The following is a 22,662-nucleotide window of genomic DNA, read 5'->3' on the forward strand; positions in this document are numbered from 1 at the left end:
GCTCTCCTGCAGAACAATCCCAGAAGTGAAAGACTAGCCGACATCTTCCCTTCCCTCCCACGCCTCCATGGGAAGGGTAGTCCTTTCCTTACTCGCTCCACTGAAGTCAATGGGAGTTTTGCTTGCAGGGGATTGTGGAATTTCCATTTTACCAACGCGGTAGGAAAGGGGCCCTTCCCCTCCCTGTGCTCGCTCTCTGGTTTTAGGCTATTTGAGAAGTGATGTCCTCACCCATCTCATCCCCCCCCACCCCTCCCCAAGCTTCCCAGGTACTGCCTGCTGCAGAGAGATTTCAGAGTCAGTAATGACCCCAGAGGACAGACCTCACTGGGCCTTTTGGCAGAAATGCACATTAGCGCAGAATGGAAGAAGCTTTATGGGACCTAGGGGAGCCTGTTGCTAAAAACGCAGGCACCCATCCCATCCCATCCCAGGCACTTCTCACATATGTCCTGCTGTAGCAATGGCGTCTGCAGACAGAACTCTTGCCTCTTCCTCTGCACGAACCACACAGATGTAGGGACGCAGACTGACTGACCCCCACCTCTCTCCTGGGTCCCATCTCTCTTCTGTCTGTCTATCGCTGTGGTATCGGAGCACCTGAATGCAGACTCCAGGTCTGTGCGTCGCAAAGAAACGCCATCCATTCGTCCTCCATGCACAATCCAACTCGCTTCCCACTGCAGCTCCCGCCCACTTCTCCCAGAGCTCCCGCCAATTCACAGTCGCAGCTCACTCCCTTTACCTTCTCTCCTCCGCTCGCTGACACATACTGTCTTTCCCTGCACCTTCGTTATACAGACCAGCCAGCTCCCCATGGCACAGGCACAGACACCGACCCCCTGCCTTCGACCCTGTGCCTGTACAGGTCTCTCCCAGCTTCCTTGCACGCTTTCTTATGCATGTCTCTGCTCCCAGCCACAGTGCCCTGCACATGCTTCCCAGTCTCCTCCCTAGGCACACGCCTCTGCATGTCTTGGACACAAGCTACTCCTTTATCACCTACCCCCTTCCGTTCATGGACATGGACTGTGTCTTACACGTACACACACACTCCTCATTTACACACACAGCTCCCCACACCATCGGTATGTGGCATTAGTGCTGCTCTTGAAAACAGTTTGATCTTGCGCAGAAATAGCTTTCCTCTCGTGCGCACACCTCCTAGGCAAAGCAGCAGGAAGAGCCTGGCTCTAGAACGCCCAGGAGCCAGTCTCCTGGGTCAGATGTCACATTTTTAAACTCCGCTCTGTCTATTTCCCCTTCCCCTCCCCGCTGCAGTAAACCCTTTATTTCATTAGGTGCCAGCGAGGGAACGGGAGCTGCTTCCTGTGTAACTCTGAGCTGTGCTTCAAACAAAGAAGCTGCACCGACTGACAAGCAGATGGCGGTCCCTGGCTTCCTGTTCCCTGTATCCTTGCTTATGCAGCAGGACAATAGGGGTCAGACTGCAAGAGAACATATGGGATTCTAGCGCATGTGCAGTGAATCCAAAGGTGTGTGTGAAAGGAGGGGGGAAGGAAGGTGTTCTAGCTGCTGCTATCAGTCTCTGTCCCTCTCCTCCCCCGCTTGGCTCTACAGGGAAACTTTAATGAGTGAACTTTCCTGTGACCCCTGTGGAGGCTGCAGCAGCAAGGACTTTGTATCCCTTAGAATAAACAGACTCAAGTACAATTAGGCATCTGAATGAAGCGCAAGGCGCCAAGTGGGACTTGGAATCACAGCAATGTAGGGCTGGAAGGGACCTCGAGAAGTCATCTCATCCAGACCCCTGCACTGAGGCAGGACCAAGTAAACCTACACCACTGGCTTTCAACCTTTCCAGACTCCTGTACCCCTTTCTGGAGGCTGATTTGTCTTGCGCAGCCCTTAGTTAAAAACGACTTGCTTACAAATCAGACAAAAATATAAAAGGGTCACAGTGCACTAGTACTGAAAAAGTGCTGACTTTCTCCCTGTTACCATATAATTATAAAATAAATCAACTGGAATATAAATACTGTACTTACATTTCAGTGTATAGAAGACAGAGCCATATAAACAACTCATTGTATGAAATTTTAGTTTGTTCTGACTTCGCTAGTGCTTTTTCCGTAGCCTCTTGTAAAACTAGGCAAATCTCTAGATGAGGTGCTGTACCCCCTGGAAGACCCCTGCGTCCCCCTGGGGGTGCATGTACCCTGGGTTGAGAACCACGGACCTAGACCATCCCTGACATGTGTGTCCAGACTGCCCTTCTGTTGGTACCAGCTGTTCTATTAAACCCTTTTACTTACTTGTGCACCAACTTCTAAACTGTTCCCTTCTTCTTTCCTCCTCCTCCCAAAACTGCCTGGTTTGTACCAGCCACCAGACTCTCGCCCCTGCCCTTCCCGTCACACTGTTGTTCTGATCCACTTATCTGTCTGAGCGACGACCAGAGCTGACCTAATCCTCAGTGTGGTATTTAAGTTCCACTGTGTGGCTCCGTCCTCCATGGGCTGCAGTCCTAAGGTTGCTGTTACTGAAAGGGGCACAATTGAGCTGGAATATGTGGAATGCTGGGCTGTGTCCAGACAGGACTGGGAGCTAATGGGTGGGATTTGGCTGAGGAATGTGTCCGAGGCAGGAGAAGCTGGTGCACCACTGAAGCATAGATACGGGTGGAAGACTCAGTGTGTGCTTCCCCAGAGCATCCTCTACCCGTGTCTGTGTGCTCCTTGCCTGGGCATCTATGTATGCTCGTATGTGCATTGTGCTTCAGTATGAGTTCTCTGTGGTCTGTTCATGCTGTGCATCTGCATGTGCTCAGTCCAATGTACTCCTTGCTAGTGAATGTTCAGCCTCCCTGTAGGTATGCTTCCTGGGCCAGTGTGTTAAAGCTGTCCGTCTGCACACACAGCATGCCCTGGGCCAGTGTGTTAAAGCTGTCCGTCTGCACACACAGCATGCCCTGGGCCTGTGTGGATGTTGTGGGAGCAGAAGCCCCTTGTTTATTCAGCCGTGGCCATGAGGCAGTAGCACAGAAATCAGGCGGTTTGCTCTTGGGAAGCTGGGAAGGGCTGGGGATCTCTCCCCCCCTCTGCCTGGCTGACAGTTTGAGACCTGGCCCTCCCCCTGCTCTGCTAGACAGGGCTACCAGAGGGAGGCTGGGGCCTTATCCAGTGATGCCTCTCAGAAGGATTAAAAAGAATTATTCTGTACGCAGAGGCACGAGCCGCACGACAGGCCCTGCTGTAAGCCTGGGCATCGCCACAGCAACAGAGCTGCTCCTCTCAGGGTGGCCAATCACTGACCTCCCTCTAGGCCAATGGCAGAAAATCTCAGCTGCCTTGGGACCTCTCCTCGCTGATCTTTTTCTCCCTAGCTTAGAGGCAGCCCCTCGCCCCAGGCTGCAGCTGGAGCTGGAGTGTAGCACGCTTGCTGGCTGTGCTCAACCTACCTGCCCTCCTTCGTGCAGAGACCAGGCCTAGCTGAGAGCTCATGCTCTCTGCACCATGACCGCACAGCTGGCAAAAAGCACAGACCCAACCGTTGCTACTTGCAGTGGGGTGGAGAAGGCCTGGTTTCCAAGATCTCTGCTGCCTACAAACCCCACAGCACTTGGGGTGGTAGTTAGCATTATTCTGCCTGAGGAATAATTTGAGAACGTGTTACAAAGGTGTCAAAACTCGTACTGAGGCAGATGCATTGCAGCCTTTCTCCTTGCATGCAGGTATCCATGCCAGCCTCCATCCCAAGGCTGGAATTACCCCGGCTGATGGTCAGCCTTCCATGAATGCCCACTCTCCTCCCAGCCACCCTGTAGGCAGAATGCCCAGTGTCCCCCCATGAGCCCACAATTCCCATCCATGTCAAAATCCAGCAGAACCTCCACTGCCCAGCTACTCAAACACCTCAGCACGGAATTCCCACTGCTGCCTACAACCAAAGGATCTAGGTCAGTTGTCCATACCAAGTACCCTCCTAGAGAATAAAGTTCTGAGCCCACCTTTCCCAGGGTCTTGCACTTGCTTTTGCACACCACTTCAGGCATGCAGAAGATGCACACTAGCTGAAGATTAAATTTATGTCCAACTCTGGTATAACAATCTTGGGTTTGTTACAGACAAAAAATATGAAGGACATTCCAGAAAACTTATCAACCTGTACATATGAAATAAAATGCAATGGCAGTCTGAAACAAATGCCCAGTAGCTACTGCAGGGAGAACGTATTTGATTTCAATCTAGAATGAATTAAAGTACTTACCAAAGAAATCTGCAAGCAAATTAGCCACAGTTTATACATTTTTATAGGCTATGCTGCTCACAGCACCTCTCTATATTAACAGAGTGTCCAATTCATTCCAACAGGAACAAGATGCTCTACAGAAGTCATGGAGAAGCTGTTTCAAATACAGATATAGACGTCTTTGGATCAGGATAAGAAGAGCTTTAGCAAACTTGTGAATGCTGAACTTCACTGAAATCCTGGCTTCCTGCTGTTCAGGACCTACACCTGAGGTTATCTCAATAATTCTCACCAACACGGGTCAGTCAGCAAGACTGACTTGCCTTACACTGTAAATGGACAGAATACTGAGCAAGGAGTCCCTAAGGCCTGAGTGATGAACATGGAGGTCTTGTGAACAAAAGCCAGGGGCTCTGCTGGCAGGGCAGGTCTCCCTCCCAGGTACAAGTGGAGGGGTCTCTAAGCAGAGCATGAATGATACCTAGTGCACTGGAATACAGCAACAGGACTCCCTGAGTTAGAGCACATTGAACACAAAGATTTCACCAGTGCCAGCCCATCAAGCTGTCACCACGATGCTGTACTAAGAGCAGCACAGCAGGACTGAGCATTGGTGAAATGTAAGTAGCTGTTCAAAGACTGAGCTGCCCCACGGCAAGGGGGTTGAGGTACCATTTAGCCTTTTTTCCTGCTCATAAACCAATCCCAATTTTGTTATTTGTAACCATTTGCCAGATCATTTGGCTGGGAAAATTCCAGCCCTGTGGGGTTCTTTGCTTCAACCAAGCTATTTTGTGTTGCGATTGGTCACCTTGTTCACATGGGCCTGTTGCTGCTCTCTGACTGGATGACCAATCTTTTTTAAACAGGAGAATAGCTGGTAGTGAGGGATGCGCTGCCAGTTTGAATTCTCAGACAAAGAATTGTTAGTGTTAAAAAGTGTGAAACTTTGGGGATTTGTGCACGTTTCCACAAACAGTTGGCGAGTGCCCGAACACACACAAACACCAAACAGTACAACCCTGTGAACAGCAGGGGAGCAAAACCAGGCTATGCAGCCATGAATATATTAATTATCCCAACAGCATGAGCCTCATGAGCTCTCTGCTCTCGGCTGGAGTTTGGCTAAGTGAGAAGCCCCTCTAATGAGGATAATTGGAAGCCCCCACGCACCCCGAAGCCCTAATTGAGGCAGATGGAACTGTAAAAACAATGTAACTTTTAACTGTTCTGATCTTTCATTCAGAAAACAAAATATTTAAACTTCACATGTAATCTTTGGCAGCTGGGATTCCGCAGGCAGAAGTTCTGATGCTGAGAGACACTGAAACCCGTGAACTGGAATTTAACAGGTCCAGGTTGGCAATGCAGGCCTGAAACAAGACTGAAAATTGAAGGAGTCTTATGAATCCAGGCTTGTGCAGAAAACCAGCCTGCACAGACATTTGCGCAGGCCTTGTTTTAACGTGCTCTAGGCAGGAGCATTGTTCTCTGGTGCAGGGCACATGCTTGGCTGCAAAGTCAAAGCTCCCTCCGCCATAGTTATGAGCATCCACTGTGTGGCTTTTGGAGCAAGGAAGCTGACAGCAGCATCTCCAATCTCTCTTCAGCTTCACCAATCCTAGGAAAACGTCAAGGGAGGGACAGGCAAATGGCTCGTGGCTCTTCAGGAAGGCTCGAGTGGGGGGGATCGGTCATTTACTAAATACATTAATCAGGGCTCAGCATTTTCATTTGGAGGAGGCGCCTGGATTATCCTTGATTTCTGTGATGCTGGATTTGCAGAGATCAGGAAGGGAAGGGGAGATTTCCAACACCTGCTCCCTGTACGGTTTTATGGCCGGGAAGTGATTGGGTTTAACGTCTATTTTAACGTAGGGTAATGTGCTGCCGTCCAAAGAGGGAATTACAGATGAATGGGGTAAATTGTTCCTCCGCCTGTCACATCTCCAGCATGGAGACAAAACCCTCTTTTGACTCGGAAAACAGTGAGCTTATGTAAGAGCCAGCAGCCCACGGGAACCTCCCAGCAATACAACAACACCACTCAGTCACAGTTCTGTGACAGCTCACCAATCGTCACCCAGGACTTTGAAGGACTCTAGAATAATTGACCAATTGCTGTGCAGGACTGTCAAGGTCTCTGCCATCCTCCACCAGTCAACACGCAGGACTTTCGATGGCTTCGTGATTATCTGCCAGAATTAGAAGCAGTTTGGGTCAGTACCACCTGATCCTGTGATATAATAAGCCAACTGCCCATCTGGAGTCTCCGTGTCGAGGCCGTTGCCTCTGACACAGATTCTCCCCTTCACTAGAAAAGGAAACACAGTTTCCACATTGAAATGTCACCAGCACAGTTCAAAACTTTACATCTAGCTTTAAAACGACTGTCAAAACTGTTCAAAGCATCCCACCGACATTTCACTGTAACAACAGCCGGGAAGATGAAAAGTGCCATAAATTATTCACTCACAAAAGAGATGAGAAGGGGGAGGAGGGGAAAGAGGAGAGGCTGCAAAGGAGAGAGACTCAATACAAATTAGAGAGACAGAGTGAGAATGGGGGGGCCGCATGCAGGGCCATTGCTGGGAGGGAGACCAACATTAATTAAAGGCAAATGAGCAGCCTTGAAGGACTCCTCCTCACCCAATGACCAGGAACCTGTGAAATCCAGAGGAGGGGCCAACCAGTGCCAATCTGCTTCGTTCCAGCCCCAGCTCCCACTAACAGGGAGGGACAAACACCCATTACCAGGAAGCCCATCTTCTCTAGTGCCTGCCTGGCTGATTTCTTTTGAGATGCTTAAAAAAAATGTTCATGGGAGCAGAGCAAGTGAGGCTGGCCAATATCCAGTGAAGGCGTTCTATTTCATACCTTTCTTCGTTAATGCAAACCTCGTGATACCCAGACAAAGTGTCCATCCTCCACCCCCTGTGACTGTATTCTGTCAGTGTCTTCACTGAGCCAGACATCTGGTAATGCTGGACACAATGTGTGTCTACTGACAAGGGAGTGCTGTTTGCTCTCTCCTGTATTGTGTAGGAAAGGTGTCTCCTCGTGCTATCTCCCAGCCGATCTTCTCCCTCTCCCCCGCACTGCCAGCGTTATGGCAAGAGGCCAGCTTTGCTGTACAGGCAGAGGGAGGCGCTGGCTAGAGCACAGTTCAGGGTCTGTGAGGGATGGAAGTTTTCCCGTTTGCCTACGGAAGCCAAAGCCCAGAAGCCAACACAGCAGAACAGCAGCATCTCGACAAGCAGTCTCCTTGGCCTGGCCTTCCTCTTCCTACTGCGATGGCCTGTGCCATCCCCTCACACTCCATACTGTGGCCCTTCCAGCACTATGCTTCTCTTGCCAGCCACCGTGCAGCCAAGTTTTGTCCTTAGGTCTTTTATTAAGAGATATTTTCTCTTTTCTTTTCTAACAGGTTTTTGGCTTGGTTTGTTCTAAAAAAGAGTCTACGTCTGTGTCTGGGAAATGAGAGCAGGGCTCTAGGATGGGGCAGGAGTTAGGAACAGGAGACCAAGGCTTTAGTCACTCCATTGCTGGCAAGCCGATTCAAACCCAGCCAATAGGGATCTAAGGTGGTTACTGTCTGAGAGCCAATCGTGGCAAATGCATTTGGTGGGTCTAAGCACAGTTCCTAGTGGGCAGATGTACATCAACACAACTGACACCAGCTGCTCCCCTCATTGGCTGTCAAGGGCTGAAGGGCTATGGAGACAGAGCTGTCCTCTCAACCCCCAGCGGGGGACTTCTTGGGTGAGGGGGAGTCATATAGGCTGGGTGGCATAGGAAACACTTGCCAGGCTGGAGCCTGTGTTGTGGTTAAATCGGGGACTTCAGTAGCTGGTGAATGTGGTCAATAAAACCCAAAATAACTAAACTAAAGAGTAACAGGGAAAGGGGTGAAACTTGCCATCAATTAGCTGGCTTCATCTGCATCCCTGCTTAGGCACTGGGAGGGCAATTTAGGGAAAGCTCTGCTTGATTTACATGCAGAAAGAGTTACCATCTGGCAGAAGATGTTTTTAGTTAGAAGCAAAGGCAGGTACAAGCCAGGCAGGAAGGAAAGCCTGGACAGAGCGCGTGCACAGGCTAGCAAGGATGATTCGGGAGCAGCTTTGGATTTCCCAAACCTGCAGGAGCAAGAGAAAAGAGAAGCTGACCAAAGATGTCTGTGACTAGTCTGGAAAGGGCCTAGGAAAGAGAACAGCTGCCCTGAGAGAACTCTAGCAGGGTGGGCAGGATTTACTGATCCCTGCTGCAAGGGCTGTAGCTCTTCTACACTCATGACAGATGCAGGAGGGCTGGAAGAGCACAGAGGCAGGGAGCCTGAAGAGGGATGATGGGCCACTGGGTGAAATCTGCAGGAAGCCAGCCAATGGCCCAAGGCAGTGCTCACTGACTGTGATTTGGGAGGAAGCTATTTGGTGGTTACCCTGCATGGGAAATCAGACGTGTGCTTGGAGTGTCATGGAAATGCCAGTTTGGCTGTCAATGCTCTATGGGTCAAATTCAGCCCTGTTACACCCCTGTCTGCAACCCCACTAAGTCTCTGGGGTTGCATACACGTGACTGAGAACAGAACTTGCCCCTTCTCTAGAGGTGAGCTGGGCCTTTAAGAGGAGTTCAGGCCCAGTCTCCACACCTGTGTCTGGGTTTGCTCCCCAGTCATGTGACTGAGAGGCAGGGGTGCTGGACACTATAAAGTGCAGCCTCTCCAGTAAGTGGTGGGTGTGGCCGTAGTTTGCAGGTTGGGGGTGTTCACTCAAGTGAGCTTGGGCAGCAAAAGGCCTGGGAGAAGACAGGATAAAAAACTAGGAGGGGTGAATCCAGAGGAGGAAAAGGTCTGAAGCAAGGCCTGGTGTGGGTACAGGTCCTTGTTTAGCGGCCCAAGCCAGGCCTTGTGGAGAGGATGAGAGGCACCCTACCCTCTTCAGCCCTGTATCAACATGGGGGAGGCTGGGGCAGACCCTGGGAAGGGTGCAGGATTATGGAGCCCGGAGAGAACCCAGGAAAGAGGCATGCTGCCTGGGGGTGGTGAATGAGTGTCACAAAGGCTCTGTATCCATGGAGATGAAGACTGTGGGTGGCCAAGGATGCATTTTCATTCCTTACCCCGGAAAGGGAGAGCTCTTGCTTTGACTGGAGGGCCCAAAAGCACCACAATGACCTTGGATGGACACTACAGCCTGGAAGGGAAACTGAGGAATGGACATGCCACTGGATGTGGTAAGTGACCCTGTTACAGCCCTATATGTGTAAGCAGAAAAGTGTGCAGCACTCTGAGGGGCAGGGAGATAGGCTTTTGGCATGTCTTAGGGGAACATATAGCATCATGCTAGAGGCTAGTACCAGGTGTGACCTGGGCACCTGAGAAGCCTGGAAGCTGAGGATGTAACAATGCTGATAACTAAGGGTGAACTTGCTGCATGAATGTAAACCCTGGTTCTTGGTATGTGCTGTGCTCGACCCGTGCTTTCCTGGGAGGCTCCTCTCCAAGTAGAACGTCTAGCAATACAATGCTTAGGAAGTCTAAAACCTTGTGACACACCAAGGTACTCATCCACCACAGCACACAAACAGCACCAGAAAGGAGGTGGGTGTCTGGGGACGTCCTGTGTACTGCCTTCACCCCTCACCCAACCCACCGTGGTCCGTCCAAGGGATCTCTGTGATGCCCCTCCCAAGCCCCACTGGAGGAGCATGTCCAAGGAATACCCCCAGTATCTGCCCCATAGCTGCCTCCTTAAAACATTCTCAAGGGAAATGCCTCCTTCCCCTGGCCTTGAGGAACATCTCCAGGGGACATCCCTGACAGGTTGTTTAGCACTAAGCAGGTTAAGCATGCCCTTCCTCTTAGGGCAGGAATTAGTGACCATTCCCCAATGCAGAACAGATTCTGCAGTGGCCCTGCCAATCAAACACTGGATCAGTACCAAGGCAAGCCTTGGCTGAAAGGGGATCTGTCCCAGCCCAGTGACACAGGAGAATGCTGTGCTGCCCACTCCCTGTGGTAGGGAAAGGAGTCTGTACTCAAGGGCTGGTTTTCCTTACAGCCTGTTGTTTTTTAAAAAGGGATGTGGGGATGAGTTAAGAACCCTTCTCTTTCCCCCAGGCTTTGTGCTGAGAGCACCTGCAGCCTGATCCCTGACTAAGGTAGCTGAGTGGTGACAGCTCTTTATGTGGCAATGTCACGGATTGCAATGTATTATCCATTTTGGGAAGAACTCCTAAAACATGGTGGGACTTTGCTGCTCCGTACTAGCCCCAGAGAGACTATCAGGAGCCAGTTAGCAAGTAAAAAAACACAATAAATACACATGATCCGGGCACCTGCCTCCCTAAATGCTCGGTATTTAGTCTGAATGATTTGTAATCTACTAGTAAATGCACCATAATGCAGTATGTAGAAATACAAGGTCCTAGTGCCATGGTTCACTGCAGCATCTGGTATTACTGTCTTGCTGAGATGGGGAGAGACCTCCAGGCTGCATGCGCAATGGATAGATTTCACTGTACTTCTCTCTGGTTGACACAGACGAGTTCTGCCAGATGGAGAAGGCCAGAACCAAAACTAGCAAGAAAACGGTTCACTCCTTGCAGTGAGGTAAAGCTCCCTGTAGCCTCCTGGGACACTAGAAAGCCATGAGGCCCCTTTGTCTAGCAAGTTTCTGTAACTTGTGTTGTGTTGGACTGGATGACTGCACGGGATGCTGCACTGTACACTGACATTGTCCCAGGTGGGGCTACCGTGACGATCTCTTCTTGTTCTTCAACATGCACATTGACCCCAGCAAATTAATCCCTCGAGGCTGTCCTGGAAAATGGCTCTCACAGTGGATAGTAAAAAGTTCCCATTCATCTTTGCTCAGGCCTTGGGCACCCAGTCACTTCCTTTTGGGCAACTTAAGATACGAGTAACATTTGAGTTGGGCAGGGAATGTGCGAGAACCTCACATTTCCCATTGTGGGAGCAGCAGAGTAACACACAAGAAAATGGAAGGAGCTGGTTCTTGCTCCATTACTGTGCTGTAGAGAGTCTGTGCACTATGGGACCCCATGGCTCACTCTGTACTTTTCTGCAGTTAGCAGTGTCAATCCTACGTGACACCACCTCTGCTGCTGATACAGTGCCTCTGAAATTCTCCCAGACAGTGTCTTTTACTATCCTTTTTGGTATGTACTAAAGTAATTAGTTCTAATTGGGTCTCTTTGCTGTTTCAAAGGTTGACACACAGTTTGCAGCAGGGTAATAGCAGGCCAAGGTTTCTGGGCACTGAGACCGAATAAGGTGGTTTTTGTCTGAGTCGCTTATTGCTCCCTAAAGACTTAGCAGACACCTACACCCCAAGGCAAGACAAACTTGCCTCTTGCGCACCCTCCCATCTCACACACACTATCACACTCAGAACAGGTTGTCAAACCGATCAGTAGGTTTTGTATAGCATTTCCTTATCGGGCTCTTCAAGTCAAGAAACTTGGGTGATTTGTCCTTAAAATAAAGTTTGAAATCTGTATCTACAGTTCCTGATCTCAGAACTGGGTCCTCTGATTAGATGGAAACTGTGCATTACAACTTTCTTTTGTAAAAAGTCTTTCATAGTATGTGTATTACAAACACCTTTACAGCTAAACAATAGCAGGAGAGAGATTTTCAGACACAGAAAAGGAAGGCTAGGAGTTTTTTCTAATGAGATGTAGCTAAAAGATGAAATGTGCCTGTTCCCGTGGGCAGGAACTGCAGAGGAGAAAGTGCTCACACACCACTGGCATTGGGACTGTGGGAGCAAGAGAGAGAGAAAACTGAAACAGAGACAGCTCATGAGGCACAAACAAGGAGGGACTCTGCTCCATGTTGTGAGATACTTGAGGAGAGTGCTTGTACCTCTTCCTATTTGTCAAATGAAATATCTGACACACCCCCTTCCTGCCAACTGCTCCAGCTGTGCATCCTGCCTATTACTGACCCAGCCAATAACTTGTTTCTTGTGCTTGCTAGAGTAATCCCAGGGCCACAGTTTTGGAGCCATTATCAGGTCTTGAAAACAGCAGCCCTCACTAGTCAATGTGAAGACCAAAGCACTCACTCTGGCTGCTACAAGGCCTGGCACTTAAATGCAAGGTGTGTTTACACTGTCCAGTTGCAATTCCTGCTGTAGTGGAGTGTTTGTTCAGGGAGTTGCCCCCTTCACCTGTTGGCTGCTGAAATCCAGCCCTGGGCCGTGGGACAGAAAGCTGTCAGCAGATGGCCTCAATCCAGTTCCTAATGGACAGATGTCCATCAAAAAGCCCCTTACAAAAATGGGAACTAAGTGGTGTCTTTGTTGGCAGTCTCAGCAGAGAGGCTAAAAGACTGAATGGGCCTGGCCACCCACCCAGCCTGGGGGACGGAAAGGGGGTGGGACCCCTTCAGGTCAGGGTCAAGGTGTTTGGCAGGATGCTTGCATTGCCACTCTCTGTACTGTCCCTGGACAAATACACAAATTTGGGCATTAAAAAAAAGAGCCATGCCCACTCTACAGCCGTAAGGAGACATCCTCTTGAGCCAGGACTCCAAGGAAATGGGCATGGTTTAAAAACTGTGGCTCATTAAATTCTCTCTCCCTTTAAGCCCCACTTGCCTCTCCATTTCCCCCACTCTCGTAAACTGTTCTCCTGGACTATCCCTCCCACTATCGCATCTTCCTCATTTCTGTTTTGTCTCCTGTGCATGAAGCATCATTTCATTCCTCCCCTCTCAGCCCTTCCCATCACACCCTCTGGCTGCCTCCGTCCTTGATGCTGACAAATGGACTGGCCAAGGCCTTCCATCCCAGTGGCACCAGTCCACATCCTAGAACTCACTCCAGCATGTGATATGGGCCATTGGTATTCACTGGAAATACGGAATCATCCCTAACTTAGTCAGTCCTATAAAATTCCATAGTATCGGCCAGTCTAATGGAGACCCCAATCATCTGGTTTCAATTAAAGTGTCCTCCACAGCCAGCATGCTTATTCTTTGTCTCTATCACCTCTGATCTGCTATTCCCGTATATTCCATTCCTCTCCTCCCCCTGACCCATATGAGAGAGCCCCTGAGGCATGTGCACAGACTCGACAGGGGAGAAGAAATCACATGTACGGTTTAAACTCAGCCCCTGAACGGAATGAAAGGAGCTACAGAAGACAGGGTTTCTCTAGGCAGAAACCATAGGTGTGGAGCCCGACTGAAATGGAACACTTAACATTTAATGAGTGATTAGAAACCTTCTGTGCCAAAGAACTGCAGCCCTTCCTTCCCTTGCTCTATACTGACACCTGCACCATGACAGCCCCACAAAAATACATCCTCCAGGGTGTAGAGATTTTACGGCTGTGCATCCTTGAGAAAAGGATACTCACCCCTGGAGAGAGAAGTGTTGTTCCCATGATACTCACAATTTCCCAAGTGTGTGTGTGTGGGGGGAAAAGAGACAGAACTTTAGTCTCAGTGAAGTAATCTTCAGCTCCTGCCTAAAGCGTTGTCCTTTTGCATACTGCAGCCTTGGGGAAAGGGATCCAAAGCATTTCATTCTAGAGCATTCCTGAGTGACAGGCATTGGAATGCAATGCTGTATCACAAACCAGGGGCTGGGAAATGTTCTCTGTCACCAGAGCTGCAAAGTACAGTGGATGTAGAGAAATACCAGCCTAGAACCATAGGTGTGGCGGGTAGTACGTGCTGAAGAATAGACTGCTAAGTGCAACAGATGATGGCACAGCCTGATGCCAAGCAGCCAAGCCCTTCTAAGGGCAGGTCTACACTATGGGGGAAAATCGATATAAGATACGCAACTTAAGCTACGTGAATAACGTAGCTGAAGTCGAAGTATCTGATATCGAATTACTTACCGTCCTCACGGCGCGGGATCGACGTCCGCAACTCCCCATGTCGACTCCGCTACCGCCGTTCGCGTTGGTGGAGTTACGGAGTCGACATGAGCGCGTTCGGGGATTGATATATCGCGTCTAGATGAGACGCGATATATCGATCCCCGAGAAATCGATTGCTACCCGCCGATACGGTGGGTAGTGAAGACGTACCCTAAGCATCACTTCTGAGGCACTTGGGAAGTGGTGTGACAACAAGCTGCGTTAACCTCGACGGGTCCTTCCACCTACCATGCTGCAATTGGACTGTACAGGGCTTGGCAACATATTCATAAGGAGAGGAAAAGTGCTAGACTGTCTGCTACCACTGACACCGGGACACCCTGCAGAGCAGGCAAGTTTCACATCCTCACACAGGCAGCGGTAAGACTACTGGCCAGGCACTGCTATCTTTAAAAACAGCAGTTTCTCAAAACAGCAGCTTTGCAACATAAACCAAACTTGCCCCAGTGAATCTAAGTGGAGAAAGCACCAGGGCACCAACACTCTGCCTCTGGCCATGAGTGGCTAAAACCCACGCCAGGCAGATATGCTGGCACAAAAGCCCTTTCTTTCCCGCAGTCCAGGGTGGTTTTCCAGTCCCTTCTCTTAAAGCAACACTAACTTGATCTGAGTTGCCCCAAGGTACATCCACTTCCTATCCGCTCTCAAACTGTCCCTGCACAGAGCCCTCTGGAGACAATGAGGGATTCAGCCACTTGAGAACTGGGCAGAGTCAGTCGTCTGACTCTCATTCTAATACCATGGAGATGAACTTTGACCTGAACTCAGACTTCCACCCCTTATTTACTTTTTTAAAGCTAACATGTTTCACGGAACTAGCACAACACCCCTCCTTACCAGCTGCCTCCTCCCACACATTCCATGCTGCTCAACTTTGACCCTTCTGAATTACCTGCACTACCCAGGCAGATACCCCCACTTCTCCCCCGTGCATCCCATTCTCACTGCTGAGTATCCAGCTTCTTCTTGGGGATCAAAACCACTCCGAAACGTGTAACTCAGCCGAGTGCTTCTGGCTGAGAAGCCCATATCCCAGGGCCTCGCCATGCTCCCTTGTCCGTCCCTCTGCACCTTAGAGTGGGCACTCTATGGCAGATTAAATCAGTGCTCAGATCTTGTATGTGATGTAACTTCTGATTCTAGCCCTGCCAATGAGTTCAGCTCTAGGAACAAGTGTGCCCAGTGCATGTCACGGTGACTCTGTTGCCTCTTGTCGCAGGAAGAGTCTCTTATCTCACTATCTGGATTCATGGAAAACTTAGAACAACATTGTGATGCCCCAAAGCACAGAGCCCTTATCACAACCACCACCTGCAACAGAGTATCACCAGACAGGTACCAGCAGCACAGAGAGAGATGGGAAGTACACTAGTTCTCGGTGGTACCAACAGGAGGGGCCTCGCTCCAGTGCAGTCCCTGTGCACGTGCTGCTAGGAAATCCAGCCCTCAGGTGGGACACCTGATCAAAATGGAGCAGTTAAAGTTTAATGAGTGACTAAAAACAGCCTATGCCAAAGATGTGCAAGTCCTCCCTTCCCCTGCCCCACGGACGTCAGGAGCACTCACCATCCTCCTGGCTATGGAGATTCTGAGGGCTGCGCATGCTCTCGTCCTGACTGGGGCTCAAACTGGAGTTAAGATGCTGGTCAGCTGAGATCCATGTGGAGTCATTCATATCAAAATCCTCACTGCTCACCGATGTCTCATCCTAAAAGCAAACAGGAAAGGGTTAAATCTGCTTTGGTTTTGAAGCTCCTGACCACATCCCTTTGGGGGTGCAGCAGCTCCTGCATCCCCAAAGAAACGTGTTCACCTCCTGGCATTCAGGGACTCTGAAAATAGCCCTTCCCAGCATGCTCTGGGCTAGGTAGCATTTCCCCTGCGGAGAGCACCAGTGCTCTGCTTCCTGTTTGAAGACGTGCCTGAGGAATGGCACAATCTGTAATTGAGGACAATTAGAAAGAGCTCGCATCCTGTAGGAGCGGATGGCTGAGCCCTGGAGTTTACCCTTTAATCTCCATCGACACTGCAATGTGTCCATGGCAGATAAACAGCTGTGCCAGTGGCGCAGACAGGGTGTGACTTTGTTAAAATGGTTTTGAAATGTACTAGACTGAACATTGTGTTTAAAAACAAAAAATGCACATCCAACCAATATCACCACCATTTCTCTACCAGAGCAGGAAGGGTCAGGCCAGATCAGCCACTGGTGAAAATTTGCAGACCAGCTCTGACTTCCATGGAGATATGCCCATACACAGCAGCAGGGGATATGCCTGTGGTGTGGAGAGGGTCTAAGAACCTGCAGCCTAACGGCTTAATCCCTGGCTTTCAGCATGAGACTAGGATCTTCAAGGGCTTCACAGGCCCTTGGATCTGCCTGCAGATTCCTGGGACTTTTCAGCAGGGCCAGAGCCAAAGATACCAAAGAAGCCACAATACCACCATGAAAGTGATGCAAATGGGACCTGAGGGGGAATAGCGAGCCCAGGCACGATCCAGAAACATCTGTAGAGCCCCCATTTTCGGGGCTCTTCTACAGGAAGGGATGTCTAACAGCAGAGAAAAACCCATGGAGTTGGGTAAGCCAAGATGTGACCTGGAGGCGCTTCCACTCTCCAGTACAAGCATGTATGAACCACATGCAACACCATGATAGAGTGAAATGCACCCTTGCTATTTGCAGCAGGAGTGTAGCCTGCATTTTTTTTAATTACAAATAATGCTCTATTCACTAGTCCTGCTGCTCTGAAAACTGCCCGCTCTGAGGAGGGAACGAGCCATTTCTGAAGTCACAGACATCCTCACTCGGCAATGCCACTGCTTTTCCTATGGCATAGATTAAATTCCTCTCTCCCACTCCCACAGCTGAAAGGACATTCTTTCTCTTCCTCCTTTCTAACCTTTACTGTGCTTCAAGAGACAGCCCTTGGATAGCGTCCAGAGCCAGAAAGGTCAACCACTGGATTTCAAAATCATCCTTATAAAAGCAGCAGTGAGATTCTGAATGAAAGGAGCAGCTAAGGAACCTCAGAGCTGGGCCTTCCAAGCCAAGGCCACAGCAACACAGTTATGAAGGAAGCACCGATAACGTGGGGATGTGTAACGCATTTGCTGTAATGGTTCCTCTATCTGCCTTTTCTCTTGTTCCCTCCCAAAATAAGACAGAGACCCCATCCAACGCTGTGGGCTGGAGCCACTGAACACATGCCCAGAGCCACTTTCTGCTTTAGCTACTATTGCCTCGTATTTAAAACAACCTTTCACAGGCTTGTAGCCTCTCCATTTCCCTCCAGAATTCGAGCAAAATACCAATCCCCACTCCTCTTTCTTGCACCAAGTGAGTGCCCCTCCAACCAGCACCTGCACCTTGTAAAGCTGCTCTGCCTCCGGCAGACTTTTGTTCACTATTAAAAAAAAAAAAAAAAACTTCTCTAAGAACAGGTTTGAACTTTCTTCCTTCCTTGTCCCTGAAGAGCCATCTGCTCACTCAGGGCAGGAATTGCTGGGGTTAGCCTGCTCCCTCCCCCAACCCCCTCCTCACTGAGTTGTGCCTCAGAGGGAGTTTCCTGGAATTTACAGCTTCTGTACAGCCTCAGCTTGAACACTTGTAAAATCATACACAGGGCAGAGCTACACCGTATAACCACATGTGCACTCTCACACTATAAGGACACAGGCACACTCATGCTCACATGCCAGTGCTACAGCACGCAACTTTCAACCAAGCATGGGCATACAGAACCCAGGCAGAAGCATGCTCATGCTTACAAACCTATGGCAGCTTGGTTTCAACAGGACACACACAGGGTAAACAGAGAGCACTCTTTCTTGGCATTTTGGCTAAGATCCATACAACTTTTCTCTCTCTGTCTTCATTTCCAATTCATGGTTATAACATCATTTTTGACAAATTCGGATGGGGACTAACAATGCCTATTCAACCATGTATGTGTTCTATGACTTTAAATATTCTCTAAAAGTTTTAATCTGATACCCCTAGTTTCATGATAGGTAATGTATGTCGACACTGCAAAAAAGCAAACCAGAACAACAACAGCCTGTGGCAGAGAGTGTCAGAGCTGGGTCTACAGACCCAGATAGGCAGGGCTCACACTACAGTGTTAAAAATAGCAGTGTAGATGTTCCTGGTTGGGCTCTGAGACCCACTCCCCTCCCTGGGTTTCAGAGCCTGGCTCCAGCCAGAGCAGAAATGTCTACTGTGCTACCTTTAACGCTGAGTATCTGTAGACTCGGGCTCTGAGAACTGCTGCCGTGGTGGTGGTGGGTTTTTTGTTGTTTTTTTTTTGAGTATAGACATACCAAAAATATCCTCCTCTTACATACAGACTGAAGTGGAAGGGGATATTCCACTGCTAACATATATATATATAAATGGCATTTATAGGGTGCCCATCACCGTGGTATTTGGGCATCCTTACAAAGCTTAACCTGGAACAATTACCTTAATTAGACAGACTAAATGCCAAGGTCTCCTGCTGCTCACAGCTTCCCATCTGGCCAGTCCACCTCAAGAGAAGGCCTGGGCCCAGAGTGCATCTTGCAGGGCTGAATGAAAATGGCCAGGCCCATGCTTAAGAAAATATCTTTCAGGTGCAAATTCTAGAGGAGACTGCCCTGCCTCAGCACCCACAAGCTCACCCATGGGACACTGGGTTCTAGTATGTATGTACAGATGTATGTTTATGCACACATGTACACCTCTACCCCGATATAACACTACCTGATATAACACGAATTCAGCTATAACGCGGTAAAGCAGTGCTCCAGGGGGGCGGGGCTGCACACGCCAGCGGATCAAAGCAAGTTCGATTATAATGCGGTTTCACCTATAACACGGTAAGATTTTTTGGCTCCCGAGGACAGCGTTATATTGGGGTAGAGGTGTATTGTGAAACGCTGGATTACATATAAAACGCCCTCAGTGCAATACATTGGTCTGTTATCCAAAGCATTAATTTACCAGAGAGATATCGAGCAAGAAACTGACCCAGCTGTAAATGACTGAAGTCCAATAAGACTCAGGGCACGATTAGCAGTCTCTAATATGACCTATCAGCAAAAAGAGCACGCTATTGAGGTGGAAACTTGCAGAGGCAGGCATCCTCCTCCATTAATTCTATGCTTATCTCCACACCTTTTTCAGCCTGGACCTGCTGCATAAGGCTACAACTGGGAGAACAAGAGCATTTACATGTAAAGACTCCAGCAGGATTAACTTCCTGGCAGCAGTGCCCCGTTTCCGCAGCATGCAGATCTAGCAGTGTGACCTGCAGCACGGCGGTCCTGCATCAATACCACACGTAAAGCCAGCAATGGGAATTGCCTCTTGGTAGTGTCCAATCAATACATCACCCAAAGCTAACTCGTAACAGTGTCCTATCACAACCACACACAATGGCCCATGAGAAGTTCCTTACAGCAGCACACAAACAATGCTGGCCTGGGAGCTGCTTAGCCCCCAGTGCTCTTCCAGTCTTTCTCCAAACTGCAACACAGCCCAGAGGTAGCATCTTCCTTTGCTGCCCTGTTAACACAAGTCCTGGCTTTAGCAATTTAAGATGCCCCATAGCAGTATCCTGTCACTACTAGCTAGTACTCCAACTGCCACCCGTGCAAACTTCCTCATCAGAGTATCCTGTCAAAGCAAATAAGGCCCTGAGCTCTGTGACTTCCTATCAATGCCAGCAATGACTCCTGGCAGTGCCCTCCTTATGGCAGCGAAGATTCCAGTGATTTGAGGCCTATCCAAACAATACCCTACAGCTTTTTTCCCCAGCTGTGACTCCAGTAATAACTTCCATGTCAGCTTGAATGAGAGGGATAATTTTTCTGGCTGCAGCACAAAAAGGCTTGTGCACCCAAATACACAGTATGGTGTCAAAACTAATGAAACAAGCAAGTTCAAAATATCTGATGGAAAAATACCCTCTTAATTTTACTCTGAATACCAATCCTGTGACTGGACAACGGAGCTGCTTATTGAATCCTCATCAGCTTAAGTGACATTTTTGAACGGCAGCACCAGCTACAATTCAGAGCAATACGGTAAATATAATCTGCCCTTCCACTCCCTTTCAGCCTGCGAGTCAGGCAGCTCATTCTTTTCCTCTCCGGATTCTCAGGAGAATTCACTCTAATTTCTTTCCTGTAAACAAACTTCAAATGAAACTTTCATTATAAAAAGAACACAGTCCATTACCACAGCCTGGCTCCAGATTTGCCTTCTCTTCACCCGTACCATGCCAGTCATGACACAGATGAAAGCGACAGCAGCTGCCCTAATCAGCTAGCACAATCTCTCTCGCTCTCTCTCTCTCCCTCCTTCCTAACCTAACCTTCCTTCCTCCCTCCCACTCCCTTATCCCTCCCCTTTCCAGCTCTCAGGAGAGATCTTCTCACACTGCAGTAAAGTTCTATTGCTTCATTTCTAGTGTTCATGGGATTGAATGATTAGGGGTCATGAAATATTCGTGCAGCTTCTTTTCTGAAAGGCAAAGCAAGTGCCTGTCGGGTATATTCACAGGGCCACACCCAAATATGTGAACAAGGACTCCAGGCACAGCAAGGGACTTGGAAAAACATCACTATACTCTCCTTATCTCCAGTCCAATATTCACATCTGCTCTACAGACGGATTTGGTCTACACATGTATTCTAGTTAGCAAAAGAAAATGCATGTGCAATATTAATAATACTTTGCACATCTGTAGTAGCTTTCATTCAAGAATCTTCAAGCACTTTATAAACATTCGTCAATTTTAAGCCCCACCACTTCTCTTTGAATTAGAGCAATAGTATTCCTATTTCAGAACTGAAGAAACTGAGTCACCAACAGCTGCAGTGACTTGCTGAAGACCTCAGAGTGAGTTGGTGGCAGATCCAGGAACAGAATCCAGATCACAGAACTCCATCTTGTGCTTTAATCACCAGACAATGATTCCCTTTTTCATGAATAACTTTTTCTCTGCAGAACTTCTTAGAGAACAACCTTTCACACCACAGGCTGAAACTGAGCAGGGTAGGAAAGCTCTTCTTATAACTGTGCCTTGTAAATATATGCAGGCGATATCAGTAACCTGCTTATTTTACAGCTAGGCTCAGTTTCTCTGGAACTGGTTTGCAAATGCCTCCAAAGTCAGTTACACCCTCTATATCACGATTTATTGTACAGGATCTGAGAACTGTTAATGCTGTGTTGCTTATTTTCTTTTTGAGGTTATCTGATTTTATTTAGAAGTATATCCCTACTCTTTTGCCATGACACACTACCCTCGCCTGTTCTTTCTGTGGACTCCAGAAACCAAAATCTAGGGTGCTGATTGTTTACTTTAATGGAAATATCAATTGCTCAACCTCGATCAAACAGGTGACAAGCACAGTCACCATATGCCAGTGTTAGTTTGACAGTAGAGTCAGCTACCTTTTTAGAATCAACTAAATGTGGCATGATTGCCTGCTTTTGTAGCTGCTTTACCTGCACACATCAGCAGCAGCAACTTGGGAGAATGCTACCAGAATATTGTCTTGAAGGACGGCACCTCCTGCTGGCCACCTTGAAGGTAGTATCAGTCTTGGGGAATACTCTACCAAAAAAGGTAGCCTCATCTCCATGCCAGCAAGCATTAAACACAGCCTTCTGAGCATGCCAAGAAGGTACTGAACCACATCTGACCCCAACTTAACCACTGCAGTTCACAGAGAGGCTTAATAATGGAAGATAAAACTCCTCAGGTCAAAGGCACTGGATATTGTAGCAGCCAAATACTGTACCACAGAGCCCAAGAAAGCTAAAGAATTGTTGATTCAATTCAGTTTCAGAGTTAGGAATCCATGAGCTCTGGTGCCTATTTCTGTACATTACAAACCAACACTATATTATGAATGCCCTTCCTATCAGGTTGACTAGAGTTCTTATTTACAGTAAATCCTGTTATTCTCTATCACACAAGATCATTCTCTTCTAGCGGGTAAGGGGAAAGAAGCTGCTTAGCCCTTGCTAGGACATGAAAAAATAAGAATTCGTTCTTACTAGTTCCCCAAATCAGGTGAGACAAGACCTAGCTGAATATTTTACATGAAAAGGGAAAATTCATGAGTTCTGTTGTCTTATGTTTTCCCTCCTTCCTAAGATCGTTCTTTTCTTCTGGGGAAAAAGACCCAAAAGAGAGTGTCACTAAAGAGCACATGCACATTCCAGATGTCATTACCCAAGGGAAGGAGGAGCAGCCATTCTTGCAACAGATTCTGAATTTTTGCCCTCTGGGTTGGGTGAAATCTTTAGGTGCTCTTGCTGTTCATTTGGGAGGTGCTGAACAAGGGGTATAGGACAGCAGTTGTCAACCTGTGGTCCGCAGGCCCCTGGGGATCCGCAGACTATGTCTAAGATTTCCAAAGAGGTCTGCATCTCCATTTGAAAATTTGTAGGGGTCCGCAAATGAAAAAAGGTTGAAAAACTGCTAGTATAGGATACTGAGAGGGGAAGTGTGAATTTTCCAAGCAACTACA

At 48.6% G+C, this 22,662-nt stretch overlaps 1 protein-coding gene across 2 annotated transcripts in view; it reads right to left on the bottom strand.

Annotated features, from left to right (window-relative positions):
- Nucleotides 1-22,662, bottom strand: part of NOL4L (nucleolar protein 4 like) — a 96,773-nt gene that overhangs the window by 13,487 nt on the left and 60,624 nt on the right. For both annotated transcript variants that reach the window (XM_039498362.1, XM_039498363.1), the window contains one exon: nucleotides 15,700-15,841. In XM_039498362.1, the coding sequence (XP_039354296.1) occupies nucleotides 15,700-15,841 (142 nt within the window). The remainder of the gene's footprint in view (nucleotides 1-15,699; nucleotides 15,842-22,662) is intronic.

Source organism: Mauremys reevesii, linkage group 13 (genome assembly GCF_016161935.1).
Source record: "Mauremys reevesii isolate NIE-2019 linkage group 13, ASM1616193v1, whole genome shotgun sequence".
In the NCBI taxonomy this organism is placed as follows: Eukaryota; Metazoa; Chordata; order Testudines; family Geoemydidae; genus Mauremys; species Mauremys reevesii.